Genomic DNA, 19,407 nt, shown 5'->3' on the forward strand with positions numbered 1-19,407 from the left:
TGGAGCAGGCTTGACAGAGTGGTCTTTTCAGTGGTGCATACTTAGCTGAATTCTCTGTAGAAGTTTAGGGAGAGGCTGTGTGATACCTGGATCTGTCAAGATTAAAAAGTTTCTAAACAGAGTTGGCCACTGGTGTATACTTCACCAACCTGTTCAACGTCATGCTTGGACCTTTGCTGACTTGCTTCACCAGCTTCTATTACACTGTTGGGGGAGCGAAAGAGGCAGACGGTCGCAGAAGTTTTGAAGCCCAGATTGCTGTTGTTCTGAAATGGGCTCTTCAGTAATTGCTCATTCAGGTAAATAAGGGAACCGATGACATCGACCTGGGAATTTTAGGAAGCAAAGATTCATCCCTGAACTGTTTATGATGGTTTTAAATTTATTTGTGTTCTTCTTATAAGGAGTTCAGTGTTCCTTGCACATTTCAAATGCAGTTTTATAAAAATCAATATTACAACTTGGCAGGGAAGGAAAATATATTATTACATATGACCTATGGGGAGGATTCGTATTTCAGATTATTCTAAGAAACTGACATGATCCTTTTTGAGTGATAAGTAGATCAAACATCTAATTAACAAAACTAAGCTAACAAAAGGAATGCCGAGGAAAAGAGCAATGCTGACTGAAATACTGAGTAGACTATACCTTTGTAGGTAGGGCCTCAAAAGCATTCAAGATAGACTTAAAATAGAGATCAAGGGGAAGTTCTAAATGAAACAGAAAACCTCAATTCTCCTTTCTGTAGGTTGTTCTCATGTAAAACAAGTCAAATAAGAAGGTTAAGCAAATTGACAGATATTTACTGAATATCTACTGTAGGTACTATTATTTTTGTTTTGAAATGTTATTTATTTTCAAAGATACATTTACTAAAAACTTCTGCAAAATAAAAGATACAATAAACACAGTTAAAAATAAGACAGGGGCACAAAATATTTGCAACATACACAACAAAAGGTTGACATCAATAATAACTAAAGCTCTTCTCCAAACAAATAAGGGAAAGACAAACAATCCAATGGGGGACAAATGGATGAACGACATGAAGAAGCAATTCAGAGGAGCAATAAAAATGGCAGGTAAATACGTAAAATGATATTCAACCGCCTTAGTGCTCAATAAAATGCTTTTCTTCCTTGCCTTTGAAATTGGTAAAAATAAGTGTGGGGAAATGGTTGGTGGGAATGCAAAACAGTGGCTTTGAGGAGGGCAATTTTGTCATCTATTGAAAATTTAAAAGCCCATCAACTTTATTTGTAGCTCTCTATCCCACAGAAATCCTTGCGTTAACTACTCAAAGACGTAGGTACTAGGATGTTCACGGATATACTATTTGCAAGGGTAAACAAAAAATATCCGTATGAACATTAAGCATAATGAGTTCACTTACGTGTACTGACACGAGAAGCTATCCACGACAGTGTTAAGTAAAAAAATCAAGGGGCAGAAAAATTTGTATACTTTAACCCCACTTTTGCTTAAAAAAAAACCAAAACAACAAACTTTGTATGCATAGAAAAAAGTTTGGAAGGTTATGCACGGCAAATTAACAGTAAACTAATAACAGTGATTATATCTAGAGAACAGAATTAGCAGGAAGGACAAAGATGGTGAGGGCTTTTGCTTTTTACTTTATATGCTTTTGTTCTGATTTTTAAATAACAAGCATATATTATTTCTGTAATTAAAAAGTTCAACAAACCCAATACAGGTGGCATTTATATGCTTATTGCAGAATATCTGAAAATATAGGAAATGGAAAAAAGAAAATTAAAATTCTCACTAATCTCACCACCTTAATTTACTTATGTAGGGAGTAGAAAGAGGCATGAATAATTACGGGGAAGCAACATTGCAAGCGTGCTTGCAACAAACGCAAATATCATGGGGATACTGATTTTTGATCCTGTTTCAAGGCCGTATCCTGTATCTATGAGAAGCAGTGGATCTATTTTTGTCTCCCATGATTTCTCCTATCAAATATATCAGAAAGGCAGTAACGTGATAAATGAACAAGAGAAAATAAACACAGCATAGCTGAGGATGTCACTACTGATCAATTTTTTCACAATCTTCAGGTTTAAAGGTACAAATATACTTGTTAATATTTAAATTGACTCTCCACAAAATAGTTTTATAATGCTAAATTCTGTACAGGGTACAATCCTCAGATTACATATTGTCTATTTTATTATACATTTTCTCTTTTTCACTTTCCCGTTTGTCAGAGCTTGTTCCCTCCCGATCACCCTCTGCTTACCTGAGCTGACTCAGAAAATCCGGGGATAACGGCTGTCAGTTTCTGGAGCACGTCACAAGCTTTCTGTAGTGTGTTGTGAGCTTGCAAACTAGGAATTGCTTTGCTAAAGTTCCCTGGTGTCTCATCTATGACCTATTGGGGAAAAAGGATTTTGTCAAAATTATTTACATAAAATTATTGCCCTTTAGTAGTTTGAGACATTGTTTTAACAAGAGTTGACCTTTGATAACGTTACAAACTCTATGAATCACAGACTCTCCATAACAGTTATTACTGTCAGAAGCTTTTCTGCAAATGGGTAGAATTTATTTTCACCTCTTCCATACAGTAGAGAAAATGGATAACAAGGTGATACAATGATTGACCCAAGGACAAAGGAGACTGGAAATATGATTTATAAGAGTAAGTTTAAGTCTCCAGGCCATGATCAAAAGTGAGGGAAACCTGGAAATCAAAACAACGAAAATAAACTCTTCTATTCAGAAGTATGTTTACCCCCTCGGGTTTCCCACTGTGTCTGTTTCCCTCAACTCAAGAGTTCATGTTCAAGAGGGAAGTACTTGAAATACCACATGGCAGGAGGTGGGAGGCAGAAAACCCCTCTGAGAAAACAAACCCGGAACACTGGGCATGGTCCCAAAGCTTAAGCAGCTACTTCTTTTGAACTGAAGTCCAACCCTGAGATACTCTGTTTACACCAACCACTTGGTTCGATTTCTATAGAACAACCCACTTATTGCTTAATTCAATCACACATTCATTAAATCCTTTTTCAACGCCTACTGTTAGGCTCAGGAGTTGGAGCAGTAAAGGTCAATTATGATCCTGCCCTCATGGACCACACAATTGAATAGGGTTATTCCTGGCTCGTAGGATTTGTAGGAGGTTGGATCAGGTGTCGAGTGATCTTAGAGTTGAAGACCACCTGATTTTTGGTTTTACACTTTAGGACTGAGGTGTAAACAAGTAGGAATGCAGATGTCAGTGAGACACAGTTGTCACCCACCTGTGCGTTTGCCAATGGAGGTCAGGTCTTATTTAAAGCCATTCTAGCTACACCCAGGTAGGTCCTTGAGGATGCCTTGTTTGATACATTAGAGCAGAATGTGTACCCTGGGGTAAATCACGGAAGATCTCACCACCTCCTTAGCCTTTCTCTAATGTCTCTTAATAAAGCGTTATTGTCGTCTCCATAGAAATTCTACTCATCTTTGGTTAGACTTACTCCTAGGTACTCGCTGTAGTATCTTTTCTTTTTAAAATCTAATTTTCTTTTTTATTTTTTTATTTTATTTTATTTTTTTTGTGAGGAAGATCAGCCCTGAGCTACCATCCATGCTAATCCTCCTCTTTTTGCTGAGGAAGACTGGCTCTGAGCTAACATCTATTGCCAATCCTCCTCTTTTTTTTTTCCCCAAAGCCCCACTAGATAGTTGTATGTCATAGCTGCACATCCTTCTAGTTGCTGTATGTGGGACGTGGCCTCAGCATGGCCGGAGAAGCGGTGCATCGGTGCGCGCCCGGGATCCGAACCCAGCCACCAGCAGCGGAGCGCCTGCACTTAACCGCTAAGCCACGGGGCCAGCCCCTAAATCTAATTTTCTAACTGATTGTTGCCAATATGTATACAGTTAGCTTTAGTATACTGATCTGGTATTCAGCAACATCACTAAATTCTCTTTATGTTTCTAATAATTTATCTGTAGACTCTTGGATGTTCTATACTTCAGACTTCTTTTTATTTAAGGAAAACAATACACTCTTTGTTTAAGCTACCCTGGGTCAGTTTTTTCTCCCAGGAGAACACAATGCTAACAGAGGCAATAGTGAACATCTAGTTTCCATTACCAATGAAAGCAGACCCAGAGTAAACAGGATTATTTTTCACAGGGAAATGTGAGATTGCATAGAAGTAGGGCTTGTGTTAACAAAAAATGGGGAAAAGCAGGATGATTTTCTTCAGTCAACATTGTCAAAGTGGCTTTGCCTTTTTTTTTAAGTTTGTGGGGAAAAGGGAAGAATGGTGAAAGGGGTGAGTTGGTGAGTAGGAAGAATTGTCTAGAAGGGTTTGCTGCTGCTGAAAAAGTGTGGCAGGTGAGCAAAGCTTCCTCCCCATCTGAAGCACTAAACATAACAGCAGTAAAGGATAATCAGACATTAAATATTGAAATGAGTATAAAACCCCATTGTGGAATATTTTCATGGGCTTGTTTTGTTTTTGCTTTTAACTGGAATAGATGCTTGTCTGTTAGGCCTTCTTAGGTGTCGTTCTGCTTGGAGGTAAAGGGTGAACCTGGCTCCTTCCCAGCATCACTATTCTGAAACATCACCAAAACAGAAGGAAAGAATAAAAGTGCCTTTTCAGTGTCACAAGGGTTCCCAGTTGTGACTTCAGTTTTCCGTGTTTACCTGATGGGATGCACCCTGAAGTGAGGCTCGTAGATGAGTGGTGAAGACGTCTGCAGCCGAGTCCTCTGTGGGGTTTGGGGTTCTTTCCACCGGAGCTTTTTCAGCATGTGTGACAGACGCAGGCCTGGTGAGCTCTGCTTTCACAAGGAGAGGCTGGCTGGTGGGTATAGACGTGACTGATACTCCCTGTGGTGTGACTTTGGGTGGTCTTGAAGGAAATGAGCTGACGGGATGGCACAAGGTCTTGGACTAAAAGATAAAAATAGCCAAAGGAAAAGGCTGAATCTGATTTCACGAAATAATGAATAATTAAGACAGTGTTTCCAAAATTGCTCTGGAACTCCCATGTCCTGTGAGATATTAAGAGACATTTTTCTCAAAAGGATCTCGTGCTCAAACAGTTTTGAGAAAGCAGTATACTATATTACCCTCTGTAGGATTCACAAGTACATTAGTGTATCTGTTGTCAACCAGTCATAATTAAACATCTACCAAGTGCTAAGCAATGTTCTGGGGAACTAGGGATACAACAATGAAGAAAATGAGCCAAGTTCTTGTCCTCAGGGAGCCTCCATTTTAGTGGTGGAGACAGAGAGACAAATTATAGCATGTATTGAATAAAGGGAAGAAAAAAATAAGGGTAAGTAGATGAACAAAAAGGTGCTCAGATGTCAAGAGAGGGCATTTTTGCTGAGAGTTGAATAAAGGGAGAGAGAAAGCTCTGCCAAAATATTGGGGAAGGGCATTTGAGAAGTGCAAAGGCCCTGAGGCCACAGCTGGGCTTGTTTCAGGAAGAACAAGGAGGCTAGATGTGCAAAAGTGGGAACTGGGGAAATCAAAAAGATCCTAGGAGTAGGGTGGGAATGAGGGATGGGGGTGGGGCGAGCATGTTATAAGTCAGGCAATTGAGAAGAGTATGATTGACATGGGAAGACACCGGGGGCTCTGAGGAGCAGTAGCATGGTCTGACTTCCTTTTGAAGAATCCCTCTGACTGCCGTGTTGAGAATGGACAGAAAAACGTTGAGGGGAGAAGCAAGGAGCTCAGTAGGAGGCAGATGCAAAGTTCAGATGGGAGATGATGGTGGCTTGGCCTGGGGTGTGATAACGGTGAAGAAGGTGAGAAGTGGTTAGGTTTGGGGCACATGAAGGCTCTGAGAAGTGCTGCAGTCAACAACCTTTTCTTTCTTTCCTTCCGGCATCATTTTAAGCAATGTTGGTGATCATTCTGCAGAACCTCACTTGGGAAATACAGTCATCCCTCAGTATCCACAGGGATACCAAAATCTGCGGATGCTCAAGTCTGTTACATAAAATAGAGTAGTATTTGCATAGAACCTATGCACATCCTCACGTATACTTTAAATCATCTCTAGATTACTTATAATACCTAATGCAGTGTAAATGCTATGTAAATAGTTGTTATGCTGTATTGTTTAGGGAAAAGTGACATGGAAAAAAGTCTACATGTTCGGTATAGACACAACCATCTCAGGCCTTTCCATCACAGTTGGTTGAATCTGTGAACATAGAACCGAACCCACGGATACGGGGGGCTGACTGTACTGACTTAAGGGATTTTTACTTCATCCCTGTTCTCTTTTATGCTGCTAGAAACACTTATTATTTTTTTTTACAATGAATCAAATAAATGTAAATCTCTATTTAGACATCCACTGAAAGGTTTCTACGTGGGACACAAAGGCATAAGGCTGAGAAATCTCTTGAAGGTAAAATTTTATAGATTATGCAAAGTTTCTACCTTTATTTTCCTTTCACTCAGATTTATTTTTCCTTTAAAAATTAAAAAAAAAATTTTATTGCACTGCATATATTTTTGCAAGATGCCACAAGTCCTTTTTGGAATGAAATAGGGAATAAACAACCAACCAACCAACAAATGATAATTATACCAACATGAAAGCCAAAGATCGGCTTTAAAAAATTCTTTAATAAAGCATCCCTTAGGGGTCTGTCTGGTGGCGTAGTGGTTGAGTTTGGCACGCTCCACTTTAGCGGCCCAGGTTTGTGGGTTCAGATCCTGGGTGTGGACCTACACCACTCGTCAAGCCATGCTGTGGCAGTACCCCACATACAAAACAGGGAAGACTGCTACAGATGTAGCTCAGGGCCCATCTTCCTCAAGCAAAAAAAGGAGGATTGGCAACAGGTGTTAGCTCAGGGCCGATCTTTCTCACCAAAAAAAAAAAATAATAATAATAATAAAATAAAATAAAAAAATAAAGCATCCATTAAATATGATTCTTTCCTGCACTTAAGTACTTTCCTTTCCTTATTAGAAAACTATATGTAGAGCACTCAGCGAGACAGAGGAGAGTTCTGGCAGGACCCACCAGGAATGACAAAGAGAACAATCTGCCAAGATGCGTGTTGTGAAGGGTAGTACTTACCGGATTAGGACGAGCAGGTTGGTGACACATAGATGAACAATTAGTGGCTGCTATAGAAAAAAGAAAGTAGATTAGGTTCAAGTCAAAGCCTAGGATAGAAATATTTCTTTCTATTTTATCTGAGGATGTCTTATTCTTGGCTAAAAACAACGCAAATCATTTTACATAGGAAATCAAAGCGATCCTGCTCCACTGTTGATAGATCTGGAGACAAGCTAGAATTCTGGGGCTGAAGCATTACAAATCACTAATGTCTAATCCATTTGCTTACTCTTCAAAGACCCTCTGTATAAAAACAAATACTAAATCAAATCAATCATAAATTTGCTGACATATAAACATTACTGCAGAAATATATGCCTCATAATTTTGCCAAGAAGAGGAGCTCTTTATTAATAAATTGGGGCATATTTCTGATAGACTTTTGGAAAGTGATCATTTACAACATTTTACCAGATCACCATTATTGCTTTCATTCTCTTCCCGCATTTTCTAGTAAGAAAACCATAATCTGAAGAGAACATCAGTGTGTTAACATGCCTATTTGCTATTAACTTAGGTTGACTTCTTTCAAGGCATGAAAGTCCAGACCCATTACAATTTACCTAGCAATAGCATGCCTACTTTGCCCTTTCTATCTTGTAACGTTCCCTCTGCTGTTCATCGGACTAGTAAGTACATTTAGCAACAAAATCATTGCAGCTACTACTGCTGGGAGAGGAAAGAGTTCTGAGATGTCTTTCTGATCAGATGCTATGTCTTTCTATCAAGGCAAACAGGATGGAGGGTAGAAGAAAGAAACTGGATTTTGAGTTAGAAAGCCTGCATTCCAGAGCTGGTTTGCCTTTTATTACGGCAACTATGAAGCTTTGAGCAAATGAGTTAACTTCTTAGTTTTCTCATCTGTAGAATGGGTATAATAATATTTAATGATGTGAAAATTAAAGCCATTTCATTAGGTCAACAGCCTGCTGGGAACAGGGAACTGACCCTGCACTTCAACTGTGGCTCTGAAAAGGGGTTATGACCACTAGAAAAGCTCATAGTCAGCTGAATTAAGGGTGATCCAATTTCTTGGTCTACTGACAAACATGTTTGGACAGAGCTTGCCTTAAAAGATAAGGAAAAAAACAATAAAAGGAAGCCTATGAATAGCACTCTAGAACCTGGGAATTGAATCCAGAGGACTCAGGGGAAAGTATATCTCTGAAAATTATCAACAGAAAAATCCAGAAAAATATTTCAGAAAGATATTTAACATCCTTAATAGGAACAGAAAACCTTAAGATAAACCAACTGAAGCTAAAATGCACAAGAATGAGATATATTAAAAGAGAAATAAATGATATGAGAGGATTTCAAGGAAACTAAAATGCTACAGAAAAATTAAAATCCACACTGGAATAATACAGAATAGTACTGATGCAGAAAAATCAAATCAGTGATATGGAGGGTAAATGTGAGGAGTTCTCCTAGAATGCAACAGAGATAGTGATAAATATGAGACCATTCTTTTCATTTGAAAGAATGACAGGAAATATATGAAGGACAGAAATCTACAATACAGCACATAGATAACTGGTATTTCTTAAGGACAAAACGAGAACAAATGAAATAGAACTGATAAATAGGTAGAATAGAATAAAACTTGGATTAGCCAAGAAAGATGTGTATGTATAACATCACATTCAAGGCAAAATCAGTGAAAAGTAACCTATATACATGCTAAGAAAATTTCTGTACTACAAGGATTTAAAAATTCTACATGCAATCTGATAGGGGGAAAAAAGCTACCTATTTAAAAAAAAAAGGCTAACCTTAGTTTTTTCCACTATAGCATTAAATGCCAAAAGACAAGGAAACGATGTCTACAGGGTTTTGAAGGGAAGACTGTGACGAAGGAAATATAGCCCTTTCATTGCAGAGACTGTTGATTATTCCCCACTGTGTCCTCCCTTTCTTCTATGGGAACATGGTAGCCCAGCCAAGGACTACATTTCCCAGCCTTCCTTGCACGCACCTGTGTGGCCATGTGATCAGGTCCTGACCAACGCGATATGATAAGAAGTAATAGGCGCAATTTCCAGGCTGTGCTCTTAAAAAGAAAGGATCAGGTCCCCCACTTTCCCTTCTTCCCATCCCACTTGCTGGAATTTGAACATGGATGCAGGAGCTTTTATAGACCATGAAATGGAAGTTACAAGTTGATGATGGCAGAACAAGGAAGAGCAAGCTTGGGTCTCATGAAACAGGGAGCCATCCTATCAGCCCTGGGCTGCCTCCTTAGACTGTCATGTGAAAGAGAAATGAACTCTTGATTTATTTAAGCTACCATTTTGGCTTTTGTTTTAACTTGTATACCCTGCTAAAGTATGGCTTATTGGGAAAGGACAAGAAAGATCTCTTGACTATACACGAGTTCCCAAAATATTTCCAACAATAGATCTTTATTGAAAAGACAATTGGAATAGAGAGGAGACAAAATTAAGAACTCAAGAAAAGTAAAATTAGGGTATAAAATGACTAGTGATAAATATGAAACGAGTTAAAATAGATCTAAGTTCTAAGTTGTTGGAAATGTGGTTTTGATAAAAGTTTTTAAAAAGTCTTCTTAAGAGAAGTTGTATAATATAAAAAATAATTTAATATAACAATAACTTGAATAAAACCCACAGAATATACTAACAAAATCTAGGGAGTAACAGTGAGGAGGGGAGAAACTAAGATGTGCTGTATACTCTTATAACCAGATGAGGGGGTTTCAAAAGAGACTGTTTCATTGCTGAGCCAGACAATCAGAAAAAACATAGGTATAAGAATGTGTTATTAAAAAGAACAACTCCTTGAGGGTTAACAATTAAAACAAGAATATTGAAGAGGAAAATTTCAACAAAAGACAGAACAAAGTAGCAAGCAAGCATTAGAACCAGAAAGCATAGAACAAGCAAGAAGTGATGTTATTAAAATAAAATTAAATGTAAACTCTACTATAAAAAAATTCTATGTGTAAAATTCATAGATCTATTTACATGAAATTTAATAGGACACACTTAAAACAAAGTGACATAAAATTTTTAAAGGACCATACATACATAAATATAAGGCAACTCCCCAAATAAGGCAATCTCCTCTGTTTCTCAGGTAGGAGATTTTTAAAAAGTTATTTTTGGGGCAAAACAACTATATAAACTTGAAGGATATTGGTGAAACAGTCAAATGTCTACTTATTTAATTTAGTAATTTAGTTTTACAAAGGCATATTTAAAATCACATTACATAAAGTAGTATATTAATTTAGAAGCATTGCTCTCATGAAACTCACATTTCGTGATATAGCTTTATTCAGACTTTTCAAATGCATCTTCGACATTACCGCTTTCATTATAATCAGAACAACTTTTGGAATTTTTTTTAACAGTTTTCCCAAATACGTCATCTTTACTTCCATCCAGTGCAATCACTAAACATTTTTTCCCCAACTCACAAGTACCCATTTACAAAGCATTCAGAAAAGTTGAGTTTTACATTTAGATATATATTCATGTCTCTACAACAATAACACTTTCTAAATTGCTCTTTTAAGGGATACCTAAAGAGTTTGTTGACAAGGACATCTAAAACTTGAAGTTATGAGGTCATACCGTTAAGAACAATCACTAGATCCACTTTAAATTTGTCTCTTTTTCCACCCATTCTGTCAGGTGATCTCTATAGTAATCGTCCATCACTGATATTGATTGAGGTCATTTAGGGCTAATGCACCTTCCCCAAATAGTATTTATTTTTCAAAATTAAAAAAAAAAAAAGAGGGCCGGCCCCGTGGCTTGGTGGTTAAGTGAGCGCGCTCCACTGCTGGCGACCCGGGTTCGGATCCCGGGCTCGCACCGACGCGCTGCTTCTCCGGCCATGCTGAGGCCGCGTCCCACATACAGCAACTAGAAGGATGTGCAGCTACGACACACAACTATCTACTGGGGCTTTGGGGGGAAAAAATAAATAAATAAAATCTTTAAAAAAAAAAAAAAAAAAAAAAAAAAAAAAAGAGAGACAACAGCACAATTTGAAAGACTCTGCAAGGACTTTGTCAAGACGACTTTCTTTTTTGATGGAAATTTTTATGGGAAAAAAATCCTTATCTTTTATTTGGGCATATGTGAAAAGAAGATGGCCAAGGATATATCAAGAAAACAAGTATATATAAACTGAAAGCAAAGATTGCAATATTAAGATCAGACACAATAGAATGCAACGAATATGTATCAGGTGCATGTTATCACGACACATTTCAGCATTAATTCAGTACATGTACCCATTAAGGCAGGAATTGATTTCGCTACACAGTACCTGAGGTCATTTTGTCTCTCGTTATTGCCATTTCTGCTTTTGTCTTCTTGGGTCTCCAAAGTAAATGAGAATTAATTCCATTTCTTTCATAACTGGCATCTTGGTCCGAAAGGGCATCTATTTGGAGGCCAGGGTAAAAGTTAATTTATAGGATATAGCTCTAGATTTAAGTCTATAAATAAGCATTACAAGCACAGATGTGAGAATCAAGAAAACACAAATTAAAGATTACTATCCAGTTCTTTTTTTTTAAGAACAATAACATAGGAATTCTGAAGTAGCTCTTGTGCTCTGAGCATAGTCATGTCACCTTACACTCTCCAACATCTCAAAATTAGGTCCACCGGTTGGGTCAACACTAAGACAGAGAATTAAGTTCATTTTAAGAAATTATATTCTAAGTATAACACTCTCCTTTGTGTTCTATAATTCTTATTGGTAGAGATAAGAGTTCAGAAGGTGGGCAGTAACATTCTTGAGCGTGCCTCCTGTGTACTTTGCTGTTTCTCACACATGGTGGTGAACACGGCTAGAGAAAAGCCTACAACCTCACTGACCATATCTCAGGTCAAATGCAGGATCACCAACCTCGAGTGGCCTGCCTTCGAGCCACCTGGCAAAAAGACTGTATTCCCCTCATCTATTCACTCTTCTGCTCTCCTAGAAGACCTTTCCACTTCCTCCAACAACTAGGAGTCTCCCTGATCCTCATTTTCAGCTCAGGTGATAACCTTGCTCTCTACCTCAAGGAGAAAATGCAAGCAATTAAAAGAGTTCTTTCCACAGACTCCTGCCACCACATCTGCCACCTACCAGCATCTGTACACACAGAAACCACCCTCTCTCCTGTTACTACTAGCTCTCCGTGCTCCCACCCACAGCGAATCCCTCTAGCTGCGCACTGGCTCAGATCAAAGACACCCTTCCAGCAGGCTTTTTCCATCTTAAGAAAAAAAACCCCACCAACTTACATTGCCTCATGAACTATTGCTCCAGTTCATTCCTGCTCCTGAGCAAAATTCCTTTAAAAAATTGTCTAAACTTGCTACGTCTAATTCCTCTCCCGCTCTCTCCCTTTTTCCTTACTTCTAGGGATTGCATTTTTTCCTTTTGATTTAAGTTTGTTTTCTTATTATGTAAAATATTTATAGAGTTCCAATGTCCTAACTGTTAAACAAGGTACACTTGGAAAGGTCTAAATTCGATCTTTGTTCTTTCCACCTTATTCCTTCCTTTCCCCATAGATAATCATTTTTATTAGTTTTTGTTTGTTTTTCTATTATGTTATATATATGTACATATATATGCATATATATTCACATTACCCCCTTTCGTAGATTAAAGTAGCATACTATATACATTGTTCTGCAGCTTGCTTTTTTCCCACTAAAAAAATGTATTATAGAGATAACCCCCTTGCAGTACACAGAGAGTATGAAGGAAGCTGCTGTAAGCATTCATGTACACGTTTTTGTGTGAACATAGGTTTTCATTTCTTTGCAAAAAATGCCCAGGAGTACAGTTGCTGGGTTGTATGTCTAGCATTTTAAGAAACTGCCAAACTGTTTCCCAGAGTGGCTGTGCCATTTTACATTCCCGCCAACAATATAGGAGTGATCTAGTTTCTCTGCATCCTCACCAGAATTTGGTGTTGTCACTACTTTTTTTTTTTGGCCATTCTGACAGGTGGGTAGTGATAGCTCCCAAATGAAAATTGTGGTTTTCATTTGCATTTCCCTAATGGCTAAAGCTGTTGAACATTTTTGCATGGGCTCATTTGCCCTCTGTATATCCTCTTCAGTGACATGCCTCTTCATGTCTTTTGTTCATTTTCAAATTATGTTGTCTGTTTTTTACTGCTGAGTTTTGAGAGTTCCTTATATAGTCTGGATACAAATCCTTTGTCTGATGTGTGGTTTGCAAATATTTCCTCCCAGTCTGTGGTTTATCTTTCCTCTTCTTAATAGGGTCCTTCTCAGAGCAAAAGCTTTTAAAATTTTGATGAAGTCTAATTTATCAATTATCCCTTTTATAGACTGTGCTTTTGGTGTCAAGACTAAAAACTCTTTGCCTACTCCTAAGTCCCAAAGATTTTCTCCTGTTTTTTTCTCCTTTTTCGTAGGTTTAAAATTTACATAGTCTGTGGTCTATTTTGAGTTAATTTCTTATAAGCTGTGAGACCTAGGTCAAGGTTTATTTTTCTTCCTATGGATGACGATTGTAACTGTATGTAATTTGAGGATAATGATAAACTGATGATTCTGCTAAAGCACAAGAATGTTTCAAAGGATGTGCAACACTGTGATCTCAGCCAAGATGGCAGATAGAGCTACAAATATTTTTCAGGTGCCGCTAGGACAGAACTCCATTTATCAATGGTTGCTGTGTCATCCTATGATAATTATTTTGAAGTAATGAGTTTATAATATTATTTTACTTTGCCAATGGCATGGAAGTATTCCAAAGCTTTCACAACCAGTATGGCTGTCTCGGTACACACAAACTGAATGTCAACCCTATTACAATAGCACTTTTAACACAAACTGTTACTTCTTATTCCAATGTTCTGAAAATAAAAATCTCTTAGAAAGGAATACTTTGATATGTGAGCTTAATTTTTCAGTGTTTTTGTTGACTTTTTTAATAAATGAAGGAAAATCATGAGTTTATTCCAGTAAGATGAAGTTAATCTGCACCCTCAGTAATACTGTATGATAATGTGATGCACTAGACTTCTCTTTTGAATGCTAAGGAACAAATTTACAAATACTTCTCCCACCAACATGTTATTTTGGAAGAGGCATTTCTTAAGTTCATAATAAAATGTATAAACACAATGATAATAAAAGTTATTTCTGAATACTTCTAAGCAATTACATTGTGCCAATACTTTAGTTTTAAAGATAACTAGCAATATCGGATCTCCAAAAGTGTTTTCACCTTTGACATGAATGTGAAGCTATCTAGAAGCAGAAAATAAACTTAGTACAAAAAATAGAAATTGCACAATAATATAATATTAACAGTAATAATTACAATATTATGCCAGGCATTGTTCTAATACTTTACCTGTATTATCTTACTTAATCCTCATAACAATCCTTTGAAGGAAACTGGGCTGCACAGAGGGTAAGTTGCTTGCCCAGTTGTCACCACTGGAAAGTCATGGAATCAAGGTATGAACTCAGGAAGTCTGACTATGAGCACAAGCTCTTAACTGCAGTAACGTACTTCCTCTCATTATGGAAATATAGGCTCAGAATTTGCAAAACTGGCTTAGATTAATTGAATTAATTAATTTTTGTCCATGATTATCTTCTGCACAGACATTCTATATTCCATAGCAGTAATCTCTTGCAAGTACAGTCACGTGTCGCTTAACGACTGGGATAACGTTCTGAGAAATGCGTCATCAGGCGATTTCGTTGTTGTGTGAACATCATAGCGTGAACTTACACAAACCTAGATGGTATAGCCTACTACACACCTAGGTTATATGGTACTTATGAGACCACCATCATATATGTGGTCCGTCATTGACCACAACATCATTATGCGGTTCATGGCTGTACATGAATGATAATATCAGGAAATGAATTTTCACTCCAAAACCAAGAGTAGTTGAGAACATCTAAGAACTCAACTCCTGGAGAGTGAAAATGGATAGTTAATCATCATCATTTAAGCTGTAGTTGGGGTTGCTGTCCTGGAGATGGGTTGGGCTGAAGAACCTCTCATGATGACGAAAAGTAGTTCACAATTGTAAGATGTCTGGCCACTATTACGGATGCAGTTTGTGAGAATGAAACACATGACCACTTGACTTGTGCAGAGATGAGGCACACAACTTTGGCCTCATTACCAATAGCACGCTATATGGCAAGATAGGACAAAAATATCACAGAGAGCTTGAAAGGGTGAAGAATGAGAGATTTGAAGTTAGAAATTCATTACCTTGAAATAATACGTCCTTTCAATACCCTGTATTTGAGGAAGGTAATCTTTTTCTTTTCTTGTAATAGAGAAATATCACAAGGTATTCTGTTTTATAAAGCACCTATAGATGCTTCACATTTTAATAAGAATGCATTTGTGATTTTTTAAAAAATGAAACAAAATTTTTCCCTAGACTGTCTGAGACATCATAAGGTCTCTGAGAATTCACTGAGCTAAGAATAAATGCTTTATATAATCACCACTACGAAAAACATTGCTTATTTAAAAAAAAAAACACTCAACTACACACACACACACACACACACACACACGTGCGCACACCTCAATTCTGATCCCCTACTTCTGAGGAAGCAAACCTCTAACTGATAACAACCTTCTCACCTTTCATCTCATTTTCCTACACTATATTCTCTTTTCTTCCTTTGCTTCTTATTCCTCCTTCTAAAGCCCAAGGACTGAATGGATTAGGGTTGTATATGTGGACAATGGAGCTTACCAATACACTTTCTCCCACACTCTGCCCAAGTCAAGAAATGAAGGGAACATCAAGGCACAACTCTTCCCAACTACCAGTGTGGGATGAGTAAGGAAGTCTCTGCGAGGGAACACAGTTTCTTACTCTAATCAATATCAGGAAGATAAAAATCCCTATATCCACCCTATGGTCTATCACTCATAGACTCTTAATACTCTCACGTGCTCTCCTTATTTAGAATCAGTTTCTAAAAGTTGGGTCTTTGGCAGGATGTAGCTTAATCACTTACCAGCCTGGCAAATGAAATAATGCCTCTGTGAGCATAAGTCCACTTTGGATGAGATCTGATGGGAGTTTTTGGACACGTAAGTGCAGCTGGCGGGCTCTGTGGCCTGGTGGGCTGTGACACCTGCTGAAGGGAGATCAGACCCAGATGAGCCTCCTACTCAAAAGTCAAACATTTTTTTAAAGTAACTATGAAAACAAAATTTTGCTAGCTGTTGATAGATGAAAATTTAGGATTTCCCCCCACATATTATAGTTTATTTTTTCATATTGTGTGCTCTTTATCATAAGGCTTGGCTTTCATTTACCTAGACTTCAATGAAGATGACGATGATGATATAACACCTTGGATTTTTCTCTAAGACCACAAGATTATGGTGTATAATTCTGAAAATATCTATGTAACAAAGACAATAGGCAAATAATTTCTCTCCTAGTTTTTACATTAGGAAGCTTGGAGCCAAGAATGATGAAGAGAGACTTACCAGGAAAAAAGTGACCATAAAAGGTTTCCCACTTCAGAATCTTGCATAATACTTTTAGTGAAGTATTCGGTAAATTAACTTTTGATAGGCTCTGAGAAAAATCTCATCGTCTTTGCTACACAGACAAATCAGAGGCTGCAGTACAAAAGTGGAAATATTCCAGTGGAATGATGGGAATGAAGTAAAGTGACTGATTTTTCTGTATACAAAGGAGAAAGAGTTAAACTTTTTTCTTTCTCCTGTCCCCGAATAAAAGTAAGGAAGTTTCCTTCACACGCACTAAACCTCAGAGCTTTACCTGGGTTGTGTTTTTCTTTATGTTTTCCTAGCGGCGTTAAATTTTGCCCAATCCACCACTTCTTCCCTTGTTCCAGAAAGCGCTGGATGAGATCTTGAACCTCCTGGTTCCACGGGTAAGCCAGGTGTCCTCCTTGAGCACGACAGTAATTTTCTGCTTCCTTAATGCTGCAGTGAAACCTGATAAGGTGATAACAGTTTTGTTTCCCATGTTGCTCTGGGCTCTTGAGCTCACTTCCTAGAAGGATACTTGTTCTAATGTATAACCACAGCCAGGTTCTTCTTTGGAAGAACATTTTCTCTGTGAACTGTGAGCTTGAAAAGTGTGGGGGCTCAGCAGCTGCCTGGTCCTTTAAATATATTCTTGGTGCATTTGTGTTATTTATTAGTATTAATCTTTTAGGAACTGGGAATAATTTGTCAAGGAGACAAAAGGTTTTGTTTTGTTTTGTTTTAAGCACCCAGGTGGAGTTCCTATAAGCTGAAAACAAATAGCAAAGATCAATAAAGCAATGGGCCTTTAGAGCTGGGGCACCACCATCTGTGTCTACACACCAGCTATGCCTGTAGCTTTATAATAGATCTTTATTTGCTAAGTCTAACCTGTAAGGCAGGTAGAGGATGATGAATATCTAAGTGAGTGTTGCTAAAAATTGAGAAATGTATTTTTTTTTAAATAAAACCATTCTTGCAGACCCCTAGGATGGATTTAAATTATTGTATTCTGTTTCTTAAACATTCACACATGAAACTAGGCATAAACTCTATCGTAAATCTCTTATATAATAATAAAAGCCAAAGAATAAATATTTGATGAAAGAATGAATACAAATTAAATACAAACAAAACCAAAAACCAATGAAATTAGAATTTTGCTGAACTAAATAGCCACTTGTCAGATACACATGGTTCTGGCCTACAACCGCACAGGATCTTTTTAATTTGTCATGCATGCTACTTCCTGCTGTAGGAGAGAATCACCTCTCTCACCGCTTTTTTTTATTTAACTTGCTGAAAAACCTTTGTTCATACAGCATGTCATTTGGTCTTCACCTGTAGCCCATCCATCATTTATGTATTTTAGCTAGTTTTCTTTCTTTTTATGTGATCATAAATACAAATAAATGTGGGCATTGAAATCGCTTGGCAGGTTTCAGGGTTCAGTTGGTTATCCAAATGGTCCAAATAATGCTTACATTACTTTTTAAAATCATTATGGAAGTGGACACCGAAATAAAAAATTATCTGCAGTGTAGACCCCAAGAATATGTTACCGCCCAACGTGGGGCCTTCTGCTTGCCCCAAGACATGCCAATAGTCAAGAGGAAAGGTGGTAGGAGAAAAAGGACTTTATTATTACAGCTTGCTAGCAAGAGGGAAGATGGCCAACTCATGTGCAAAAAAACCATCTTAAGGAGGCATGAAATCTTACAGTAGTTATATAGGCCATTGTGTTATCGGGGAGGGGGTTAGGAATGTTGACCTTCTGGTGTTACAGACTGGGAGTGCCACACCAGATCTTTCAGTTTTCACTGATGATGGCTATCAGCATAGGTTCTCTGTTTGGGGGTCATCACGTTCCTAAGGAACTCAAAAAAGCAGTTATCATCTTATCACAGCTGGGAGGTACGTGCACAAGCAGGGGTCGTAAAATCTACAGAGCAGTTAGATCTCCTGGAGGGTGCATATCCAGCTGGGTTAGTTTGTCAGAGGTCAAAGTTACAATAGAGTTTTCTTTTCTACAATATGGCTTCCCTTATGTCAACACTGTCTTGAGCCGGTATCAAATACATCCTTGTTAAGAAAAACACTGCAGTAGTCAAATGAAAGATTAATATGGTATGGTCCCTACTTTCAAAAAGTTTAGTCTAATTAGGGAAGAAAAGACATAAAAATTGTAGTTATTAAAGGTATAATAAGTATAATTAATAAAGTGCCACTAGAGAAGTACAGATTAAATCCGTGAGGGTTAAGATGAGAAAGAAATTATTTCCACACTTGAATTGAACATGTAAGGATGGCCACATTCAGACAGATGAAACTGACATCTTGGCAGAGGAGTCAGTGTGAGTAAATGCATGTAAGTGACAAAGTGGAAGGTATTTATAAAGAGAAAGAAATAATTCACTGAGTGCGTGTATGCATGTGTGGGGGGTACTTGTGGGGACAGTAATGGGAACTGAAACGATAAAACTGAAATGTTTCAAATGCCAGGAAAAAAAGAGTTTGCAATTTATTTAGGTTTCTCAGCAAGGAGTCCAGCAAGTCTGCAGCAATGGAATCGTTTCGGTGCAGGATACTTAGTTTCGACTACAAAGTCTTAATTTCCCAAAATCCTCATAAACATATGTACACAAGTTTTAGGCATTTTTAAGTGAAATCTGATGTTGATGGAATCTTCTCTGAAAGTCAACTCAGACATCTTACACAGTGCTGTAATTCATTTCAACCCTTTTTACAGAGCCTGATATATACTCTC

General features: G+C 37.7%; 1 protein-coding gene across 4 annotated transcripts in view; it reads right to left on the minus strand.

The window, feature by feature from the left end:
- Window positions 1-19,407, minus strand: part of PKD1L3 (polycystin 1 like 3, transient receptor potential channel interacting) — a 357,135-nt gene that overhangs the window by 55,407 nt on the left and 282,321 nt on the right. For 3 of the 4 annotated variants that reach the window (XM_087420005.1, XM_087420006.1, XM_087420007.1), the window contains exons 2-6: window positions 11,430-11,546; window positions 7,086-7,135; window positions 4,676-4,924; window positions 2,267-2,398; window positions 150-326 (exon numbers count right to left, since the gene is read on the minus strand). In XM_087420005.1, the coding sequence (XP_087276131.1) occupies window positions 150-326; window positions 2,267-2,398; window positions 4,676-4,924; window positions 7,086-7,135; window positions 11,430-11,546 (725 nt within the window). Of the gene's footprint in view, window positions 1-149; window positions 327-2,266; window positions 2,399-4,675; window positions 4,925-7,085; window positions 7,136-11,429; window positions 11,547-16,150; window positions 16,274-16,929; window positions 17,225-19,407 lie in introns of those variants that run through there. The other variant, XM_087420008.1, reaches the window with a different exon arrangement.

Source organism: Ceratotherium simum, chromosome 30, assembly GCF_057802395.1.
Source record: "Ceratotherium simum simum isolate JZ-2026a chromosome 30, ASM5780239v1, whole genome shotgun sequence".
Lineage (NCBI taxonomy): Eukaryota > Metazoa > Chordata > Mammalia > Perissodactyla > Rhinocerotidae > Ceratotherium > Ceratotherium simum.